Source organism: Brassica oleracea, chromosome C9 (genome assembly GCF_000695525.1).
Source record: "Brassica oleracea var. oleracea cultivar TO1000 chromosome C9, BOL, whole genome shotgun sequence".
Taxonomy (NCBI): domain Eukaryota; kingdom Viridiplantae; phylum Streptophyta; class Magnoliopsida; order Brassicales; family Brassicaceae; genus Brassica; species Brassica oleracea.
This window is the reverse complement of record NC_027756.1, coordinates 12,764,680-12,788,965: the sequence shown is the minus strand read 5'-3', so window position 1 is coordinate 12,788,965 and position 24,286 is coordinate 12,764,680. Positions and strand designations below refer to the sequence as shown.

The window sequence follows — 24,286 nt, the reverse complement described above, 5'->3', positions numbered from 1 at the left end:
AAGACATGGCTGAGTTATGTTTCCACGGCTGAGTTAACGAACATCATCTGGCTGAGTTATTGAATTTACGACCGACTTATGGGATGTTGTTACGGCTGAGTTATATTTAATCAGCCATAATTTGATGGATTAACAGTAAACTCAGTTTATTTACGGCTGACTTATTAGCAAAAGATTAATTACTAGAATAGCATTCCTTTGACGGCTGATTTATTTGATGATACGAATGACTTATGATTTTGCATCCTAATTACGACTGATTTATTAGCAAAAGATTAATTCCTGAACTAGTATCCACGTTTCGGCTGACTTACATTGTACATGAGGGCAGACTTATTTAGGCTGAGTTATATATTCGTTTGGCGGCCGACTAACCAATTTTCCATGCCATCCGCCATGTCATCAACTCGGATTTGCCATGTCATCACTAGTATAATGTTACAACAGTAAAATAAGAGTCTATGTTATCTTTATTCTTCATTTTTTTTATCTATCTTCTTCATCTTTCTCTGAGATCTTATGGATCTGGTAATTATTGTTTCCGCAACTAGGTCTATAAACAGATTTAAAAAAAATAAAAATCTGAGACAGATCTACTGCAGTTGTCGTCGTTTTCGATGATGATCGGTTAAAGAGAAGCTTCCTCTCCTCCACTGTCATGTATGGCGGTTCGACATCCTGCAAGAATGCTCCCTCTCTCATTGGATTCGTCGTCTTGCAGAAGAAGAAAGACTCAAAGAGAGAGATGAAGAAGCTAAGTCCTCTAAATTGTAAGAAAAGGAGAGAGTTGAACAAAAAAAATAAGAAAAGGAGAGAAGACGAAGAAGATGATGAATTTGAAAGATGATTTTATATGTTTGATGACTCAGATGGTGCGTCATCTGAATATGATAACTTTAGTTCATACAATGAGTCTCCAACACATACGTTATGGCTGAATTATGCATATGTTACGGCTGAGTTATGCATACGGTACAGCTGAGGTTATAATTTTTTTATAACTTTATAGTTCTATAGTTTAGGGTTTGAAGTTCAAATTTACGAAAAGATTAAAGTTTTAATATTGTGATCAAAAGATAAACTTTATAATTTTATAACTTTATAGTTCTATGGTTTAGGGTTTGAGGTTCAAATTTAAGAAAAAATTAAAGTTTTAATATTGTGTTCAGAGTTGAAGGAATGATTTTGTTTCCGCCCAAAACATTTTGTTCCCCCCAAAACATTTTGTTCCCCCCAAAACATTTTGTTCCCGCCCAAAATATGAAACGTCGCGAAAAAATTTACAATCGATGGATGAGTTATAGGAACATTACGGTTGACTTATACTATTCAGATACGTTACGAGTGAGTTTGCATACTTTACGGCTGAGTTATGCATACGTTACGGCTGAGTTATAATCAAATTACAGCTGACTTATGCATACGTTACGGCTGAGTTTATAATTTTTATAACCTTATAGTTCTAGAGTGTAGGGATTCAGGTTCAAATTTAAGAAAAGATTAAAGTTTTAGTATTGTGTTCAGAGTTGAAGGAATGCGTTTGTTCCCGCCCAAAATACGAAACGCCGCGAAACAAATTACACTCGACGGCTGAGTTATAGGAACGTTACGGCTGGCTTATACCATTCAAGAGATAAATCAGTCGCATAAACAACATAGATCTAAAAACTTAAAAATATGAGACAGATCTATAGCAATGGTTGTCGGCTGAGTTTAATTATAAACCAACCCTAATCTAAAACCTAGAAACAAAAAAGCTTGCAGCCATCGTCAACAAAATCTAAACCTAACCAAATCACAGTGTGTTTCTTCCACATCACGAAGCCGCAAGGTCATTATTTTCTTCTTCCTTCGCCGCCGCAGTCCCGTTACCACGAGAGCTCTGACGTCTTCAAGAAACACAACGGTTTTGTTACCTCCTTCACCACCAAGCTCCTCTGCCTTGTTCACCTTCCAGTAACAAGAACAAATTTGAAAAACAGAGAAAGAGCGAGAGAGATTGCAAGAGAGAGAGGTGACCAGTGTGGTAACAAGCGGTGGTGGTGGCGACTACGGTAAAGACGGAGACCGGTGAAGATGGATCTGAGAAACGACAACAAGGATGACGTCGGCGAGTATAGATGGCGACGACGACGAGCTCAATATCCGTGACGACGGCGAAGACCAGTCTTCTTCGACACTTTTTCTTCTTCTTCAGCAATCTTCTTTTTTCTTTGACGTTTCTTCTTCTCTCACTTCTAAGATTTACAAACCAAATATACTAAGGCATAAGAAATTAATGATGATGTATGAATCTCTCTTGTTTACAAGACAGAAAGTGAGAGAGATGAAGAAGATCTGGGACTGTGAAGAACTCCCGAAGGAAAGAAAATAGGAGAAGGAGACGTCAAGTAGAAGAGAGAAAGTGAAGAAAAAAACCATTTTAGACCATTAGATCAAAACTAATCAATGGTCAAGAATTGTAATCCTTGTACTCAAAAACTAACCAATGAGAAAGAAGTTAGAAAATAACACCAAGATGGATTTGTAGCTCTTAGATTAAAACAATCAATGGTTAATGTTTTAATTTTGAGGGTTAAAATTATATTTTATATTAAACTGTATTTTTGATAAATTTTTAAATTTTAAAAATTGGAATTTATTATGTTGATTTTTTGATGTGTGGTTTAAATATGAAGTTTAAAGTTTAGGATATATAATTGAGTGAGTTTAGGGTTTGGTATATAGTGTTTTGGGTTTCGATTTAACATTTAAGATTATATTTTTAAATTAAAAAATATTAGAGTTTTAACATTTGTAGTTAGAATTTATGGTATATGATTAATTAAAAATTGTTTAAAGTTTGAAGTTTAATGTTTTATGGTATAGGTCAAAGTATGTGGTTTAGGGTTTAGGGTTAAAGGTTCGAAATAGATATGGTTTGAGATAATGTTTTGAAAATATTTAACTTTATAATTTTATATTTGTAGTTTAAATTTTAAAATATTATAATTTTATATTGAAAATATTGAACCCTTAGACTAAAATCAATCAATGGTCATGAAAAAAGCAATATAAATTCAAATTTAGTTCTTTTCAATTTTTTTTTAAAAATTGCTTAAATTTAAAGAATATAGTTACGGGTTTAAATCAAAATTTAAAATGAAATTTTAAATTAAAGATTTTTTTTTTAAATGATTAAAATTTGAGTTTAACTCTAAACTATAAACCTAAACCTTAAACTTTAAATAATAAAACTATATCGGATTTAATGTTTAAAGATAAACTTTATAATTTTTATAACTTTATAATTCTATAGTTTAGGATTTGAGGTTTAGATTTATGAAAATATTAAAGTAAGAGTCTTGTAAGTAAGAATTATATAAGTGATTGTAAGAGAACATATATCTCAAGATCAAGTTAAAGTATCAACTTCAATAAACTATACACATTCAGTTGATTTGTATTCACTTGATATTGATAAGATGATCTTCAATATAACTTTCTAAAGTACTTGAATTCAGTTTTCCGATTTTAGGGTATGTTTGAGGTATGGCTGATTTATATAAACGATACGGCTGGGTTATCTAAACGATATGACTGAGTTATCTAAACATTTTCTGTTTTTAGCTACAAATTGATTAGGATTCATATATTTTTGCTATGATATGTCATTCTATAATAAAATAAAACTATTTATAATTAAAATTGATTTACAAATTTATTCCGGCTTACAAAACTAAACCAGAAATTAAAAATAAAATCAAACCACTACATTTCCTTATCTCGGTTTACACTAGACCAAATTAAAAAAAAAAAACTATACCTAAAAAAAAAATCTCCAGCCGCCTCGATGTTCCGTCTTCTCCAGCCTCTGGCTCTGTCTTCTTTCGGACCTCCTCTTCGGCTCCTGCCTCCGGATCTGTTCTCTCCGCCTCAACCTTGAGCAAAGAGCAATCCAAAGTAGCGGACTTTAACAACTACAAATCCCACTACAATCCAACAATGTTACGAGATGAAGATAAGTAAAAAGAAGTGAGAGGAGGGGGAAGAGAGACCTTGGTCTGTGGCAGTTCGGTGATGGAACAAAAGAGAGACCTCCAGTCACCTCGTCTCATCAGGCCTCTTGTGCTTCCTCCAACTTCCTTTACCAAAAAACAAATCAAAATCAGATTCAAAGGAGAGAAAGAGAGAGGGAGAGAGCACTACAAGAGTGGAAAAGAAGAAGAGAATCAGATAGTGGAGAGAGAGAGAGAGAGAGAGAGAGAGAGAGAGAGAGAGAAATGGCGGGTGGTGGTGGTGACGAATCTGAGAAGCGATGGTGGTGGTGACGAACGATGGCGGATGGGAAAGATGGCGATGGTGGTGGTGACGAGTGAATGAGTGGTGGTGGTGGTGACGAGCGGAAGGAGAGATTGCGATGGTGGTGGTGGTGAGGAGGTCAAACGTGATGGATTGGAGGAGAAGGAAGCGTCACAAAGAGAGAGAGAGAGATTTGTGTGTTAGGTTAAGAATTGTCATCCATGTAGTATAAAAACTGACCAGAGGATAACAAAACGATGGATTTGTTGATGTGGATTGTTATTACTGATGTGGATTTAGTGTTTAAAAATAATTTTAATTAAAAAAAACTAATCAAAAGTTTTTATTGTCATTTACTAAAGATATCCAAACATTCTAGTAATTTTAAAAAGATGTATAACACTCTGGTAATAAACCAATTTTTCTATAACATTCTAGTAATTTTTTCTTCTTTTTTTTCTCTTTTTTTTTATCAGGCTCGGGGACTAAAACACGATAGAGCAATTGTATTATCCACTTGCACTGCTGTGGCATCAATTGTAACAGGTTGGAGGAATGTATGCTTTGGGTGAGAATTTGCCCACTTCACCAACGAGGGAGAGACTGATTCATCATTCACCGGATGTGACAAGTCAAACACATAAACCAAACCATATGAAAATCTAATTTAAATATTATATAAATGAAAAAAACAAGAATGGTTCATAACTCATGAACTTGCGGCAACACAAGAGACCTTTCAATAATATAGACACACAACGTGAAAAGGGGTTATATCATAAAGAATCCCAAAAACTGATCACATTCTGCTAGTACAACCCATAGAACTAATTTTAGTTGAAAAGAGATAACAATTTGTTTCTCAGGAAAAATTTAGGGTTCTAAGAATCTATAGAATTAATTGCATACCGAGTATAAAAGAACGTTGGTTTTTGATGAAATTGATGATACTGAGTATAAAGGAACTGTCTGGCGAAATCCATAAAGGAAAAAACATATCAATTTCGTTGATTTGTGTCTGAAAACAAAGAGGAGGAAAATGACAAAGAGATTAGAAACAAAAGAAAGTGGAAGAACACCGATGAAAAAATAAAGATTTTCCAAAATTTTAAATCGCCATTAATGGATTGAGAAGCTTTAGGTGGAGATGACGATAAAACTGAAAAATTAGGGTAAAGTTTAAGTTTTACCTCTCTCGTTTTTTTTCTTTCTGTTTTTTTTTTCATTTTTATTTTCTAATGTAAAATAAAATCAATGGTAGAAGAATTTAGTTAGGTTACTTAGGTTTCAAGTTAGTTTTAGATCTAGGTTTAAACTGAAAGTAAAGACACAATCAATTTAATGAGTTCCCGGCCTCTAGCACGGTACGTCTCGTGGGAGAACTCCTGCTCCCAAACTCCACTAGATCAATGAGACTCTAACAACACCAAATCAGTGTGCTAGATAGTTTGTTTACAAAAACCAAATACTCCAAGCTAGAAGATACAACAAAGCCCTTAGATAAGATAGACTTAAGCCTAAGCTATTTATCTTGTATTGTTGACTCCTTCTTCTTGCTTATTGAACTGATTGATCTGATTCTTGTTGCCGTAAACTGTATGTTTCCTTATGCTCGCCTTAACCTAACCACATCACTAATCATATGTTATATATTGTGTGTGATGAGGTACATGAGCTGGAGTGGGCATGCGAGTTGTCTTGGCCCATTACGAGTATTGTTGTGGCTGGCCCATATGGATGTGGTGAAGTCCAAAATCTCACAAATCTCCACCGTTTTGACTTAAGCCCAACCGTTGGCCCATGCATCCTTAACCAACAACTCTAACTCGTGTCTCTTTGGTTGAGTGAACATATCAGATGCGATCTCCCACTCTCTCTCTAGTGTCTCTCTCTTTCTCTCGTTTCCTCTCGACCTGTCAACGCAGCGAGTACTTGAAGCTTCGCTGAGCTCAGCCGAGCTCCGCCGGGAAAGGTCTAATTAGCTTCACCATGAAGGCGTCGCTCCTCCTTCTTCTCTATCCTCAGGTACATCTAATACCTCTTAAGACTTTGAGAGAATAGGATCATTTGCAAAGATGAGAAGATGTTCGATTTAGCAGTTTGCTAATTCTTTGATTCCTTTTGCATGTCTTCTCCAGTGACCGTTTCACCTTCTCCGACACGTATTCAGCTCTGTCGTGAGCTTCATTTCTGAAGGCGGTCTTGATTCAATCACCGCTTGAGCTCATACCTTAGCTCCATCATTATACTCCACCTCTTTCGTAGACCAAGTAAGATTTTGTTTCAACAGATTCTTCATTGCGTGTGTTGTGTTCTGTCGATCTGACTCCTCTTAATGTTTTAGTAGTCAATTCAGCTCTGCGACGAGTTGATTAGGTTTCGAACCTGAAACCTTTCCTTGATCTGACACTGTCCAACACATGCTATTCTCCTTTAGGTAAGCTCACAGCAAAACCTCATTCGTCAGTGGTGTTTTTATCTTAGGACAAAAGTAGTCACTGACAATTGTTTTCTGTTTTTCTCACTGTAGGTGTTATCTCTAAGATGTGAAAGTCATGATTCCTCTCTTCCATAACATCAAACCCGTGACTGTTTGATGAGGTCCTCCACCTGAACCGAGCACTCTTCTCGATTCTGCTTCTACTCCGGGTTACTCCTCTTAATTTACTGTCACGATAGTATCAGTTGTCTGTTGACTCCAGTTCGTAACCACTAACATGAGGTTGTTACTTGTGATTTGCGAGGATGGGGTCAAGTCACCTGAGTCACTTGGAGCTGCTTCATGTCCAGTCAGAGGACATTCAAAAGCTCACATCAAAGCTGGAACTTCTGACCAGGTACCGTCTTTGTTAGCAAATCCGCAGGGTTAACATTAGTATGAAACTTGTTTACAACAATATCTCATGCTTCCACTAGGTCTCGAATGAAGTTGAACTTGGTAGCTATATGCTTAGCCTTCTCATGATTGACTGGATTTCTTGCTAGGGCTAGAGCACTTTGAGAATCACAATAGAGTTTGATCCCGTGTTGCTTGAATCCTAACTTTGTGTATATTTCTTTTAGCCACACTGCTTCTTTAGCTGCTTCATTCATAGCCATGTATTCGGCTTCTGTAGTGGATAGTGCAACAACTGATTGTAGACATGATTTCCATGAAACTGTATTGCCTGTGAACTTGAATGCATAGCCTGTTACTGAACGTCTCTTGTCCATGTCTGTTGCATAATCTGAGTCTGAATAACCTTCTACTTGTAGTGTAGAATGCTTCTTGAATGTTAAATCTGAATTCATTTCTCCCTGTTAATATCTTAGAACCCATTTGACTGCTGACCAGTGGTCCCTTCCTGGTTTACTCATGAAGCGACAGACATAGCCTACTGAAAATCCTAGGTCGGGCCTCGACCCGACCATTGCATACATTAGGCTTCCTACAGCACTGGCATAAGGAATCCTTTCCATATGTGCTGCCTTCTTTCCATTCTTTTCATGTTAGACTCTGAAGCTTGAACTGAGATGATGTGGGAGTGACTACAGCCTTGGCGTCCTGTATTCCGAACGTTCTTAGCACTTTTTCAATATATTTTCTTTGGGACAGAATCAACGTTTCTTTCTTTCTATCTCTGATGATGTCCATTCCCAATATTCTGGATGCTTTGTCCATGTTTTCATCTCAAACTCCCCACTCAGCTTCTCTTTAAGATCCTTGATCACTTTCTTGTTTCTTGAAGCAATCAACATGTCGTCGACATAGAGAAGTAGATAGATGGCTTCGTCGGTTTTAACATCTCTCATGTAGACACATAGGTCTTTGCTGCAACGCTCAAATAGCCGATCCTTCATGAAACTGTTGAACCGGTGGTTCCATCTTCTTGGAGACTGCTTCAAACCATACAGAGACTTTCTCAGCAAGCAAACTTTGTTCTCTGTTCCTGGTTTTATAAAGCCCTCAGGCTGTTCCATTAATATTCTTTCCTCTAAGCTCTCATGTAGGAAGGTTGTTTTCACTTCCATCTGTTCTAGTTCTAGGTTTAGATTCACCACAATACTAAGCATAAGCCTGATGGAGACATGTTTTACAACCGGTGAGAAGATCTCATTATAGTCAACTCCTTCTCTCTGAGAATATCCTTTAGCAACTAATCTACCCTTGTATCATTCATCCTCAACACCTGGGATCCCCGAAATTAGCTTAAACAACCATCTGCATCCGACAAGCTTTGCCTTCGCTGGTCTATCAATGAGATCCCAGGTTCTGTTCTTTCTATGAGATTCCATCTCCTCATCAGCAGCCTGTTTCCATAGCTTTCTCTCTCGACTTCTCATGGCTTCAGCAAAGTATTTGGGTTCCTCTACTTCCAGATCTCCAATGACATTGAGCGCTTAAGCTACGAAATTTCCATCCTCATATCGAGATGGTGGTCTCACGTTCTGTCTCCTCTCTCTATCTCGTGCCAAGACATAAGTGTCTAGTGATTCAGTGTCTCCAGTCTCACTCTCAACTTCCTCACCGCGTTCCTGGTTACTAGAGCTGGTAGAGTTGTCAGATGATGAATCTTCTCCACCTTGATCAGGTGAATCTTCGGATTCGGAAGAACGAGAAGGTCCCCTGATCAATTCATCACTGAATGATACTCTCTTCTTAGTTCGTGTTTCACGATGCTTCTCTTTCTCCTTAGTTACTTATGTGCTCTCCTTTTCTTTGGCAAGCGTATGCTTATATAGCTCATCCTCATTGAAGACAATGTTTCTACTTGTTCTACACCTCCCTTCGTCTTCTATCCATACTCGATATCCTTTAGAGCCCATAGGATATCCTACAAACACTCCCTTGATGGCTCTGGGTCCAGTTTTCTCCTCTGTCACATGAACATATGCGGAACATCCAAACGTCCTAAAGTGTCCTAAATCAGGTTTAAAACCTGACCAAACTTCCTCAGGCAGCTTAAAATTCAAAGTAGAGTTGGGTGACCTGTTAATCAAATAGATTGCAGTAGATGCAGCTTCTGCCCAGAAGCTTTGGTCCAAGCTAGATTCGGCTAACATACATCTCACCTTATCCATAATAGTTCTGTTCATCCTCTCTGAAACCCCATCTGCTGCAGAGTGTAAGTGCAGGTTCTGTGCCTCTTAATCCCATATTTCTTGCAATACTCATCATACTTTTATTGCAGAACTCCAAGCCATTATCAGTTCTTAAACATATGATCTTCTTCTCTGTCTTAGTTTCAACTTCAGCCTTCCATTCTCTGAACTTAGAAAATACCTCATCTTTAGTCATCAAAAAATAAATCCAGACTTTCGTTGAGAAATCATCAATAAGAGTCACAAAGTACTTATTTCCAGCAAGACTGTCTAGTGTAGACGGAGAGCCCCAAAGGTCAGAGTGAACACACTCTAGAATCCCTTTAGTCACGTGCTTAGCTTTAGGAAAGCTCAGCTTATGCGACTTCCCAATTATACAGTGCTCACAGAAATCCAACTCCTTTACATCTTTGTCAGGGATAAATCCATTCTTGACAAGTTTAGACATATTTTTGAGACTCATATGACCGAGGCGTGAGTACTAAACATTAGTCATATTCCTTTCAGGTCTTGATAGATTAGCCTCTCCTCTTAAGACTGTTTCTTGAAGATAATATAGTCCAAGATGATATCTTCCTGAGAGAATCCTCTTATCGTCCTTGTAGAAATTGACCATGAGGTCCTTGCCTTCATATCGACAACCTGATGTTTCCAAGATTCCATACGAAATCAAATTTCTGCTCATATCTGGCATGTATCTGACTCCTGTTAAGATAACCAGAGAACCATCTGGATTAAGAATTTTAATTTTTCCAATTCCTTGAACGTTGCTGTGAGTGTTATTCGCCATTAACACTTTGCCTCCCTTGAATTCTTCCAAGTCAAATAGGAAGCTTTTGTCAGGTGTGATATGAAACGAACAGCCTGAATCCATCACCCACTCATCTTTAGTATCCTGGGTGCTGACGGTTAGGATTAGAGGCTCTGTAGACTCTGCTGCTATATTGGCTGAGTCCTGCGGTTTGAAAGATCTCTTCTCAGGGCACTCTCGCTTCCAATGGCCCTCTTTACCACATATGAAACATCCTTTGGTTCTCTTGTTGTTCCTAGGACGTGACTTAGATCTTCCATTCCGTCTTTTGGATCTTCCTTTATAGGATTTTCCATTGCCCTTTCCAGATCGCTGGTCTGATCTTCCTCTATCAGTTACCATTAGACCTTCTCCACCTGACCTGGTAAACTTACCACTCTCGATCAGCTCTCTCTCTCTCTTTGGACCAAGCGGCCCCAGTAACCTCAGCTAGACTCAGTGTGTCTCTCCCATACTTGAGAGTCTCCTTGAGTTGATCATACTTGTTAGGCAGAGAGCTTAGCAGTAGGATAGCTTGAACTTCCTCTGATACTTCAACTTGCAGATTGTTTAAATCTGCCACTAGCTTTAGGAAGTCATCCACATTCTCATCAAAAGATTTTGAATCAGCCATCTTGAAAGTGTAGAACCTGAGCTGTAGATAAATCCGGTTGGGTAAGGAAGTCTCTGTGTACAAATTGTTTAGTGTACTCCACATTGCAGCCACAGTCTCACTGTGTTGAATTTTCCTTAAGACTTTGTTCCCAACATTCAGCACAATCAGGTCCTTGGCTTTCTCTAATTTTTCAAAATTTGCAGGGTCAATTGCAGGTGTGGTTGCAACAAGTCCAGCTATCCCCTTTCCCGTGTCCTTTATGGCAGACTCGGGTTCATCCTTTGGGTCTGAATCATCCTTTAAAAGCTTCTCATCAGTGAGAATCGCTTTCAATCTGAGTACTCCAAAGTGAGCAAGCATCCTCACCTTCCATAGAGCGAAATCACCATCACCTTCGAAACGGTCTATGTCCACGCGTTCCTTCGACGTCACCATCAAACAGGTACTGGTTATATCTCTCTTTCTCTAACCTAAGCAACCTTGATGTAACATGGATGCTCTAATACCACTTGTAGAAGAATTTAGTTAGGTTGCTTAGGTTTCAAGTTAGTCTTAGATCTAGGTTTAAACTGAAAGTAAAGACACAATCAATTTAACGAGTTCCCAGCATGTAGCACGCACGGTACGTCTCGTGGGAGAACTCCTACTCCCAAACTCCACTAGATCAAAGAGACTCTAATAACACCAAATCAGTGTGCTAGATAGTTTGTTTACAAAGAACCAAATACTCCAAGCTAGAAGATACAACAAAGCCCTTAGATAAGATAGACTTAAGCCTTATCTTGTATTGTTGACTCCTTCTTCTTGCTTATTGAACTGACTGATCTGATTCTTGTTGCCGTAAATTGTATGTTTCCTTATGCTCGCTTAACCTAATCACAGCACTAATAATATGTTATATATTGTGTGTGATGAGGTACGTGAGCTGGAATGGGCCTGCGAGTTGCCTTGGTCCATTACGAGTAGTGCTGTGGCTGACCAATATGGATGTGGTGAAGTCTAAAACCTCACATCAATTATGAAAATTATTATTTATAATTCAGACTAATTAATTAATTAAAGGATATTATGGTATTAACAGAAATTTTATTGGGACAAATCTAAGTTTTATGTGTCTATTTTTTCCAATTTTTTGGAAACTAATTCTATGGTGGAAACACCTATACCTCCCTTTCAAAAAACGCGTTAGTACCTCTTTTTTTTGTTCTATAAAGTTGACCGTCCCTTTGGTAAGTTCATCCTTGATTATTCCATATATACATATACCTCTTTTCATTTGATTTATTGGAACCCCTATCCATTTGTCAGTACTCAGTATCACTAAAATGATAAGAGGTTGACACAAATTTCGTCTTACTCTCTTACATAGGAAAAATTTTGGTTAAAACACGAATGTCACCAGGTGTCAATTATCAGCGACCGCATCCATATATACACGAGTTGCCCTTATCAACTAATAAATTACCTTTGATCTCTGGTAATCAAATCCATCTCTGTCATTTTAAACGATTGTTTCCGTGTATATTTCGCTTGATCAACGTGGTCTGATAAGATTTTATACATGTTATATAACGATTATGAGATCATAAAGAGTATTAAACATATTATTCATTAATTTAAACAACAACCAGTACAACAACACCCCTGTGACTGTATATATAAGAGAACAAAATAAAAACAAATGTGAAGTTTAGAGTTGTAGAAATCACATACACACATACATTCATACATAAACACACAGAAAATACTACAGAATCTATATTACATATATTATCTTGTCTATCCAAACAAGAAGATATGTATGTTGACATCAAGTGGTGGTTGTATAATTATAATCTTGATTAGCATTGGAAACCAGGGGGAACCTTTTTGCTACAAACATTGAGAAGCAGACTGAGTGAGATAGGGATGTTCAGGTTGATCCCAAGGATGTTAGCCTTAAGCGCGGTGCAAAGACAAGCCGCGGCTTCAAGATCAGCAAGTCCTTTGATGAGGATGCAACATGGCTTCACAGGTGGCTTCCCAAGGGTGATGTTGAGTAGACCGCTGAGCACGTTGGCGCAGACTCCTAGTTTAAGAGCGTCTCTAGGGCATTTGGCTGTGACAGGGCTAGGGGTTGGAGTTGGGGTTGGTTTGGGTTTAGGGTTAGGTTTTGGCTTATGGGAGGGGTGAGGTTTTGGCTTGGGAGAAGGGCAACCGCAATTATCGTAGGCAGAGATTGTTGTGCAGAAAAGGATGTTCAGAATCAAGAAAATGGCTAAAAAGCTTTTCGTTCTTGAAGCCATTGTTAAATTCCTCTTTTGGTTAGAGACAAAAGAGTCTATGTTGTGTGTGAATTGGAATGAGGAGAAAATGAAGAATTCGAGTGGCTTTTATAGCAGTTTGAAGCATGGGCCAAGATGTTTTATGACCTCTTTCATATAGTATATGATTTTATCAAAAAAAATTGGTTTTATACTTCTTATTGGATTACATAAAAATGATAAATGAATATCCTTCTTAATTAAGCATAACGCATGGACTCTCGGATCTGGATTAGACAAGATCTCCTCTAAGCAGTTAAACTAACAACATTTGCATGATCGTGTATATATATATTTTTTTTTTGAAAAAGCATGATCGTATATAGTACGTGATCGATTGATATAATAATGACATATAGTGGCAAATTGACAAATGAAAAACCTGGAATATTGTGTGTGTGTGTGTGTGTTTTTTTGTAAATTTGCATGATCGTATATATGACGTGATCGATTGATATAATGACATTTAGTGGCAAATTGACAAATGAAAAACCCGGAATATTGTGTGTGTGAAAAAAAATATATATATACACTGTGTGTGTGTCTATGTGTTTTTTTCTGTAAATTTATGTATAAGTAAAGTTTTTCACCTTAGTTTCAACTGTTTCATAGAACATTTTTTGCTACAATTTTTTTTTAATTAATTTTATCAGGTCAGAAGTTCAGTAACAGTAATGTTAAACACAGTGTCGGTCCGGTCTCAAATGGCGCCTAAACCGCATCAAAAAATGATGCCATGGTAATACAATCTTTTCATTGTATTTTAAAATATTATTAGATTTTATTTTTGCCAAAAATACAAATATCAATAAAAAGTTCTTCCTAAACCATTATTCAACTTGGAACAATCAAATGTTTTAGACATTTGGTGTTCAATTAATACTATCGACAACCCATTTATCTTTCATGAAATATAGTTGAACGGAAATATTTTTTAGCTTCAATTTTGAAAAACCAGCAACTAAAACAAATATTATTAGATAAAGAAGTGTTTTTTTAATGCTGATTTATTATGACATTACATTTATGAGAAAGATTATACAAACGATTCGACAACCGATAATACTACATGTCTTATGAAGATCTACGCCCAACTGCATCAACTGAGCCGTCCTATGAAGGGAATGACCAGATTTACTTGCACCATATTGAAGATTCTTTGTAAGTTTTTTCTTCTGTAATCTGCATTAATAAATCGTTCTCTCCGGAACTTGAAACTTGGACTCTCTGTAATCTGCAACAAATTGTATAGTCTAGAGTTCGAACCCTAGATCTGGATGTAGAAGCCTTTAAACCTTAACCATTAGGTTACAGTGCTTCCACAGTAAATAAGTGTTTGGATAACAACAATTCGTTTTATTTGAAATTGTAACATCTCAGCCTTTTTATAACCTTTTTAACAACATTACTCATATATTAAAATTCCATGAATAAATAAATATATAAACTTAAACTTGGAGAATAATAAACACGGACAACTATGTAAAGTGTTTAAAAAATAAACACGGAGAACTATAAAATCAATTTTGGGAGTACAAGCCAAAAGGTGTCATAGTCGTCGCAAAGGTTCAAAGGAAGTGGAAGGCAAGTGATTCTTTCATAGCCTTTCCAAAAAGTCGTATGTAAACAGAATACATAGTTAAATACTCCCTGTTTCATTATAAATGTCATTTTGAATTTGTACACATAGACTAAAGAAACAATTAATTTTATATATTTCTTATATAAAAATACAATTATCTATATACTTAACCATATTTCAACCAATAAAAAAAATAAATTGTTAAATAAAATTAATAAATTTTTCATTAAAAATTGAAAACGACATTTATTTTATAACGAAAATTTTTCTCTACAACGACACTTAGAGGTTGATTGTTTGTGGTTTCTCAAATAGTTTTTGGTTTTTGTTTTGTAAAAACACTTTTTTTACCAATCAAGATTTTGGAAAAATATATTCCCTAAAATATAGGGAAACCAGATTTTGTAGTTAACTACCTATTTTCAAGTAAAAACCAAAAGCCACTATTTCTTGGTTTTTAATAGTGTACGTGGTTTTGTTTTTTTTTTGCATTAATGGGTTTTTATTTTTTATTTATTATTAAAGTATTTGTATATTTATGTATTTATGTATTAATATAATAAAATTAATAAGTAATTCCAAATCACTAAAGTTTTTGTATATTTTATACTAAGGAATAAAATTAACATAATTATTTATTTTTAGTTTCAAAAATAAACCAATCTACATATTCCTTATTGATAATATACAGATACTTAAGTTTTATTTATTTATTGATTTCTTACTGTCACATTCATTAAAACCAATTTACTTATAAATCATATTTTAAAAATAATTAGACAAATAATAAATCAAATTTATAAGAACAAAATATTTACAGAATAATCAAATAACTAATATCTAAAATAAAAATCAATATTGCCATCAAAATACTAATATCCAAAAAATGAAAATATTTCCAATGTATTATACATATTACAATTTTTAATTTAATAATCTAGCCATTATTTTGTATGTTTTAATTTTTGAACTACATAAATTTTATGCATTTTACCATATTTTTTTAAAAATATATATATATTTTAATTCTGTTAATATAAAATCAATTATTCATTGACTATAATTAAATACACTTTACATGTCCAGATATTTATATTTATTTTGTTATTTTAAAAGCAAAAGCCAAAAACTAAAAACTAAAATCTAAAATCACCATTCATGTTTTTCAAAAAACTAAAATCTACTGCAAAATCAAAAACCAAAATCTAAAATTTAAAAACTAAAAACTAAAAACCAAAAACCAAAATCTAGAAACTAAGAAAACAATCATCACCTTAATATGAAACGGAAGGAGTAATTGTTTTTATACTGAAATCTCGAAGTTGAGGAGAAAAAGAACAAAATTGAAGCCATGTGTGGATTTTTGGATTGTTATGCTCCCTAGATTATGATGAAACATATTCTTGAACTTATCCTTTCTTTGAGTAATAATTTATAAACAATTTTTCTCTATATCATGTATGACAAAGTTTCAATCCAATTGCTCTAAAAACTAGGCATAGCATTGAAAAGGAAACGTTCTGACATTTAGATATACTTGAATACTCTAATACTAGTTTTCAGGTATATTGCGAAGGAAAATATGCTTGAAGTAGAGAAAAAGACGACTATCTCAAGGGGTGATCCCTAGAAAGACAACTTGCAATTGCATGTGTAGTATCAACCAAATCGATAGAAACCGTGAATCAAAGATTGTGTCTCGTCTTGCTAAACATGTTCTTTATCCCACAATCGATTGCTTTGAAATAATCCAGTTATTTCGTTCAAATTCCCATAATGCATAAATTACGTTTTGCGATGATGATTGATGAGTGGAAGTGTTTTGAGCTATTGCATAAACATTACCTTTGGAAATATCCACACTTTATATAATAAGACTATAGAACGTCAGGGTATACGTATATTTTAAATTTTGACAATCAGTGATATATATTCAACCTCCATACAATAATGTTTCAGAGATATTAACCATTCCAGTTGTGATACTCAACCTCCATACATTAATGTTTAATTTTTTTTTTTTAACATTCCCAATCATGATACTCAATCTCCATGCATTAGTGTTTTTTTTTTTTTAGAATTTAACACACTCTTCAGAATATGTGATAGCGTTATTCATGATTCTACTTTTTGCCTTTCACAAAACCGTTGAAAATAAGATAAGATGATGAGAAACACACTCGAGGTCTCCTTCACGTAGACTAATACCAAAATGTCTTCTTTACATTATGCTCGTGTCCATAGGTGGTGATAAAAGATTATCCATTTTACGGATTGTGTTCTCTTTTTCGTCGCAGATTTTGTATTTCTGTCTTTAACTCACTTAAGATTTCTGTACACAAAATTTATGTGAAAGTTATTTTTAAATTAAAATGTTTAAAATATTTATATGAGAGTAGACCTGAGACGGATCGGGTATCGGGATAATTTTATCAGGCGGATCCACAATTTTACTATCCTTATCCGGATCTGGGGTTCTCGGATATCCGGGTGTTGAATATCATTCTAAAAATTGTAATATCCGGCGGATATCCGAATCCAGAATTTGGATCTTTAAAATAAATAAATAAAATAATATTAATATACATAAAATATTAAAAATAATTTAAAAATTAAAAAAAATGTATAATATTTTTAATTATTTCTATGTATAATATTACAAAATTTACATATACTATTATAAAAATGAAAATATTATTAAATAAAATTAGTTTTTATATATACATATTACTATTTTTGAAATAGTTATTAATAAAACTTACGGATCCGGATATCCGGACTAAAAAATCAAGATATCCGGATCTGGCGGATCTAACATTTTACTATCCGGATCCGGATTCAGCCTCTCTGGATATCTAGATTTTCGGATCGGATCTGAATCGGATTTTGGATCAAATCCGGATCTCGGATAAAAGTCCCATTAATATTTATTGATAAATATTAGTACGTCTTGCCATTAATATCTCGTAAAGCCATAGTTGGAGTTTTTTGTTCACATAAGTGCTTCAGTTACATACTTACATTAGATGTAAATTAGACGCTAAGGAAATACACATTTTATAATAGTATTCCACTTTGGTTAAAAGAAATTCAACATGTCAACTCGAGTGAATAAGTTCATTGTGTGTGTGTCTACTATGTTAGGCTTTAGCCCATCTCTATGGCCCAATAGCTCAATGTTACCGAAACCCATGGTCATTTGTTTGTTTGGATACCTCCGTGCAGTCCTGGGTTTGGGACTTGCATTTAGCATCTAGACTTTTTTTGGTTTTAAGGCGTACTATTATAAACTATAAAATATTATTAGACGATTTTACGGTTAGTAATTTTATTTATGTTATGAAATTTACATTTGACTGCATTACTTTAAGTTGTCCTATAAAATTTACGTATGACTATTTTTCGTTTTATGTTGAAAATCTTATTTAATGTTTTTCTTATAACTTTCATAACTTATCCTATGCATCTAGTTTTCTTATTATGTCCTCTACATTTTAATTAATGTTTCTTGTTTATTTAGTCTCATTTAATATGTCAATTGTTAATATGTTCTTTCTTATACTGAGATAACCATGTAAAGAAGAACTCTACCAGTAATTACATATCTATAAATTTATTTTATGAGTAGATTTGCATGAATAATTTATTTTTATGAGTAGACTTGCATGTATTTTAACATCTCTTTGACAAAAAATGTTTTTAATAGCTTATTTATTTGTATTATTTAGGTTTTTCATTATTAATTAAGTTATTATGGTTATCTTGTACTTTTGATTAGTTAAAAAGAGATGGGTGAGAAATTATAACTGCATAAGAGTATCTTCAACATCTTTTTATCTATTTACTTTTTCAGAGGTTTTGTTTTCCAACTAAATTATATTTTTCAAACGCTGTTAGTTTTTTTCAACTTAAATCATTATAGTTATTTATATTTAACAATCGTATAAATAAATTTTAAATAATATTTTAGTACTTATTATCCTTATATTTTTATATAAATATTACATCTACAAATATTTTATTAAGGGATTATTTGAAAACTAGCCATGTTTTAAGTACAAATTAGGTAAATGTCATTGAATTTGTCATAATGTAATTTCTGACAGTTATGTTAGTGTTCGGTTTTATCCTTTTGCTTTATAGGTAACAGGTAAATGTGTTGTAGTGAATAATGTGACCAGTAAAATATAAGGCAAATGTGTTGGAGTGAATAATGTGGCTAGTGACCAGTAAAATATAAGGTAAATGTGTTGGAGCGAATAATGTGGCCAGTAAAATATAAGGTCAAGAGCATCTGAAAACTATTCCAAATAAAAGAAAGAAGAACCACCCACGTATACCTTTATTGACCACATACATATGCATGAATGTTCTATTCCATATCACTGAACTAGTACATGATTATAACTCCACCTGCAATTTCTAAATACTTAACATATCTGAATCCCAACCCCTATGTACTAAACTTTATCTCAATCTTATTCCAACACTTAAATACTAAATCCTAAACTCCAATCAGTAAACCCTAAACCTAAATATAAACTACAAACCCAAATATAAACTCAAAACCCAGATAGAATGGAACAAAGCAAATAATATAGTACATAGTGGTGAATTTATGGAATGTCTATGCTTGCATGGAAGAAGTTAATGTTGACTGTAGCTAACCATACCCCCTTCACCTTCTAAATACTAAATCCAAAACTCTAATCACTAAACTCTTGCCCAAATATAAACCCTAAACCAAATAGAATTGAATAAAATAAATAACATAGTACATATTGATAAAACTATAAAATGTCTATATATGATCGCAAGGAAGAAGTTAATGTTGACCCCAACCATACCTCCTCACCTTCTAAATACAAAGACCTAAACTCTAAAAACTAAATCCTTATCCAAATATAAACTCTAAACCAAAATATAAACCCTAAACCCAAATATAATGGAACAAAATAAATAACAAATACATATTGGTGAAATTATGAAATGTATATGAGTGCATGGAAGAAATTAATGTTGACCCCAGCCACACCCCTTCACCATCTAAATACTAAGCTCTAAACTCAAATCACTAAATCCTAATCCAAACATAAACCCTAAACTCAAATATCAAAATCTAAAAAGTACATGTGTAATATTAAATTATATTATGTAATATTAAACTATACAATATAGAGCATAATATAATTTTTACAGGTCTAAAAACATGTAACAATAGACAGAACTTAAGAAAATTACCAACAATATTTCTAAACAAAATAAAAAACTTTTTATTAACCATCAAATGAAATGGAACATGATAAAATAGTATAGTAACAAAATATATCAAATAACAAAATATGAAAAATACATATTATTTTACATTTATATTCTAAAAAGTTATCAAAATCTAAAAAATACTAAAACGGTCGTAGAATTAGGAGAAGAGGGGCAATTGTGACAGAAACGAATATAATGGTTTCGATTGTATAGGTGGAGGTGATCGCCACTGCACAAGTCTTATCGCTCGCCACACGAGTCTTCAAAACTCTATTATTCACCACAATCCTTCACCATCAACAAAGACAATTTCATCAACATCCCACAAACCTGAGGAAGAAACAGATTCATCGCATATAGTATAGTCAATGAATCATTATTTACATCTTCTCTCCTTTTCTGCCACACCGACACAAACTCACGGCCTACTGTAGTTAGTCCTCACCATCAGAACAGCAAAAACATCTATTAAATTATGATTATCAATTATGTGGCGATAATAACTCACATTAGCTTTAAACTAAAAACCACTTCCATAACATATACTATACTATTAATATAACAATTATTATTTTATGCGGACAGACATATGTACTATTCTATTTATATACTACACAGTCGCCCACCATAATAGGTTTTATATACTATGCAGATAGACATTTATACTACTTTATTTATCTATATATAAAATATTTTTTTATTTACAGATTTACACAAACAAAGAAATAGAGGTTCACATAGTTATCTCCATCGAGTATATTTCATGTCTATACACAATTAACTATACTACCTTGCAAATGGAATATAAGTAACATTTTTTTATAAACAGAAAATCTCAAACTTCCGATTACTTTACTTTACAAAATCAGATTTCGTATACAACGATGAATGACTGCAAATTCATCGAATTTAAGAGTAGAAAAGAAACTTACATAGTAGAGAATGTGGCTTTGTTTTACCGGCGCCGTTACGGTGCCATCTTACTCACACCTTCTATCACCTATTGAGCCTTCAAAAATGGTCTTTTCCTCCACAAAACTTCTCCAAGAATGTAGTCGGTGGCGTCTTAGTAGCTCAAATCTGAAAATGAATCTATTGATTTTTTTCATATTTTACCAATAAAAATTTACTTTTTTTACTAGATATGTAAGAGTAACCAAAGCCACATTTTTCTTGCGGTTACCAGTTATTAATTAAAACTAGAGATTCTTTCGGGCTACGCCCGGATTTTGGACAAATATTTTTTATTTAATATATATATAATAATATATATTGTGGCCATATTATAAAAAACATAAGTTCATATCGAATTTGAAATGAGTGCAATAGAACCTTTTTCTATTTTTAACTTGAATTATAATCCAATTCATCATTCATATTTAGGCGTCATTCAGAGACATTAGATAAAAACTATTCATAAATTAAGTTCCATGAAAATAAATCGTTAATAACAACTAGTTCAAACTTTCAAGTTTTTTTTTTGCTTTTAGAACTTTTGAGTGGTTTTTACTAATTTATTATTTACGGTATTAGAGAATTTTATGGGGTTTCAAAATCTATATGAAATGCCACTTATGGTGACGTTGATGACTGGTGTGCGTCATTCTCATGCCATGAATATTGGCGACTAAAGTCTTTTTTTCCGCCAGCTATTTGAGCCAAACTTCTAAAATCAGAAGGTACTAAAGCCAAATTACAGAACTGCATATTTTCTTAGTATCTTTTCACTTATTTTGAAATGCTTTTGAACACAATATCTCATAAATTTTCTTGAAATCTATAACAATACCCATAACAGAGTAAATCATAATAGTCTTTTCATGGATTTGATATAAAAAAGATGACAATGTCTCTCTAACTCAGGTTCCAGCAGCCAAATGATAAATTAAAACCCAAGTAATAAAACAAAACTTCCCGCCACTGCTAAGCTAACGTCGAAGTGAATAACGCAGACATGAGGCAAAGATAGGCCGCATCAAGATGGTTCCGTTTTTTTATTTTGTTCTGCAGAAGAAGGGTTTTCCCCTCCATATTTATCAAGCATAGTGATGTTTTCTTGCTTGTTGATGCCATTCACCCGTGTGAAAGCCATCAGAAGAATCTGCACAAATACTTTCTTTAGGCAATAAAAAAATAAAAGACTTCGGGACAATTTGAGGAGTTGGATATGAGCTTACCATTTTATAGTTTTTAACACCTTTCGGTGTTATATTCTCACGAATCGTTCTTTGACTATATAAAAGTGAAGCTCTGCATCTGGAACTATTTTCCCCCCTATATCTACACATTCATGCTTCTCAGATTGGAATGATCAAGGGAAACTTACAAAGAAGTTAAACCTAGAATTCCTTTTATTGGAAATGACGCTTATTGGAAGGAAGAGGTTGCTAGCCATGGATGCAGTGGGTAACAGTAGCTGCTTTTGATTCTTACTAACACTACACTCAATCAAGCAATTTGATATTTCTGCCAATACACAGTATCAAAACAATAACAATCAAAATCTATATGTCATGAAAATACTTAGGTAGATGACATCAAACATTCATCTATTCTAGCAAACATATAAAGAAGACATGAACAGTGATTTTACATGCTCGTTAGATCACTTAAACATAACAATCCGATGATGAGGTTCAAACTATGCTTCCACACACTTGGCCAGAGAAATGATAACAGGAGTTGTAACCCTCTTCTTCCAGTACTTACTAATCTCATTGAACACCTAGAATGGCTCAGTCGATGGTAGACCATTGAAGACAATATCATCATACAGCTTCATGCACATTCTTTAAAACTTCCAAAGGACATAAAGAAGTCTTAATCACATTCAAGCAAAACCCATATTTCAATATCTCATCTGCGTGTAGAACCCTATCCGTTAATCCAGTTTCCACATACCTGAGATACGTACACCTTCCCATCAACGTCCTAAGCACATCATCTCTCGAGTTGATCACTTCGAACAAATGTTCAGCTCTGCTTTTGACGATTGCTAAATATTGTAACTTGTAAGAGGCAAGTGGACACAAAAGGGCTGTCAAAAAAAAAGTCAGACCAAGTTGTCCTGGGAGGCATTATAGTAACAGCGCTGTAATAGAGTAAAAGAAATAAAGGACAGGATCCTTAGTGAACGAACCTGGATTATCAATGTTCAGTGAAAGCTAAAGTGACAAAGACTACCAATACTGAGAAAGATGTGGATGCAAGCTCATGCATGATATTTACCTTAACCATGTTACTCAATTGTTGACAATGGTTGTTAAGAAAGAAGATAAATTCAGAAAGGGGATGAGAGGTTGCTGTGAAAAGCCTGTCACACATCCCGCTGAATGAAAAAAAAAACACTTACAAAGACAGAAACTGGCGTGAAGGTAATCATCATAATCTATGGAGTGACGTGTTATGTTGGCACCATACTGTCAATGTCATCAAAAACTGAACTTTAGAATATAAGAAAGTACATGAACTATGGAGGTCATTAGATCGGCAACATAGGGTTCCCATCAACATATTCAGACTTGCTTTCATCTATTGCAGAGAGAATCAAACGAAACAGAACAACCTAATGTAATTATTGAATTTACCTGGAGCGGAGATCACAACTTTCGTGCTCAGATACTGGGTGTTCTTCTGAGAGGCAGAACCAGCGATCGGCTTGACTTTCCGATGACATGGCACATTCTTAACTTATGATTGGGCGGAATTTTTATGCTTACGTGGACACTCTAAGAACTCTAGCTCAGTCCCTTTTATATATTGGGATTATTTTTTCCTTACAGATTTTACCGGTTGGAAAAAAGGGTATTATGGAAATATTATATGAAAGACAAGCTGTGTATTAATATATTAGGAAAATTGGCTATAGAATAAATTATTGATTTTTGTAGCGTCATACAGCCCAATTTTTCTTTTATTAATATGTTGCATTATTTATAGTTACATTTATTTATGTATGTTATGAATCATGAATTAGATGGTCCATAACTTAGACCATATAAGTTCAAGACTAGAGTTCATTGGAGGTTTACATCCAGCCACATGGAAGACCCATTCAACCTTAGTCTTTATGAGTTTGACCATGTCATTATGTAGAGTATCTTTGTAATCAATTCTCCCTTTGACTCCACCTTGTATGAACCACTATATATAGTGGTGTAAGCAATAAGAAATAGACAACACATTCTCACAAATCTTCTCTCAAATCTTAACACGTTATCAGCACGAGACTCTTTCCACCTGAGCAATCCCATCCGCCGGCGATCATCTCTTTTCCGGCCATCTCTTCCGGCCCTCAGCCTTGCTCCGCCGGCCAAGTCTATCCCTCTCACGGTTTTCCGGCCAGCTCCTCCACCTCTCTCTCAACCAGC

At 34.3% G+C, this 24,286-nt stretch overlaps 1 protein-coding gene across 1 annotated transcript; it reads right to left on the bottom strand.

Moving 5' to 3' along the window:
• Positions 1-12,368: 12,368 nt before the first annotated feature.
• Positions 12,369-13,106, bottom strand: LOC106316113 (lipid transfer protein EARLI 1). Its single transcript, XM_013753983.1, has one exon. It carries the CDS (start codon positions 13,052-13,054, stop codon positions 12,611-12,613), a length of 444 nt encoding a protein of 147 aa, XP_013609437.1. The 5' UTR covers positions 13,055-13,106; the 3' UTR covers positions 12,369-12,610.
• Between the last annotated feature and the right edge of the window lie 11,180 nt (positions 13,107-24,286).

Bases quoted from the DNA above. Each gene is read 5' to 3' on its own strand.
- LOC106316113 (XM_013753983.1), bottom strand. From the start codon at position 13,054: ATGGCTTCAAGAACGAAAAGCTTTTTAGCCATTTTCTTGATTCTGAAC.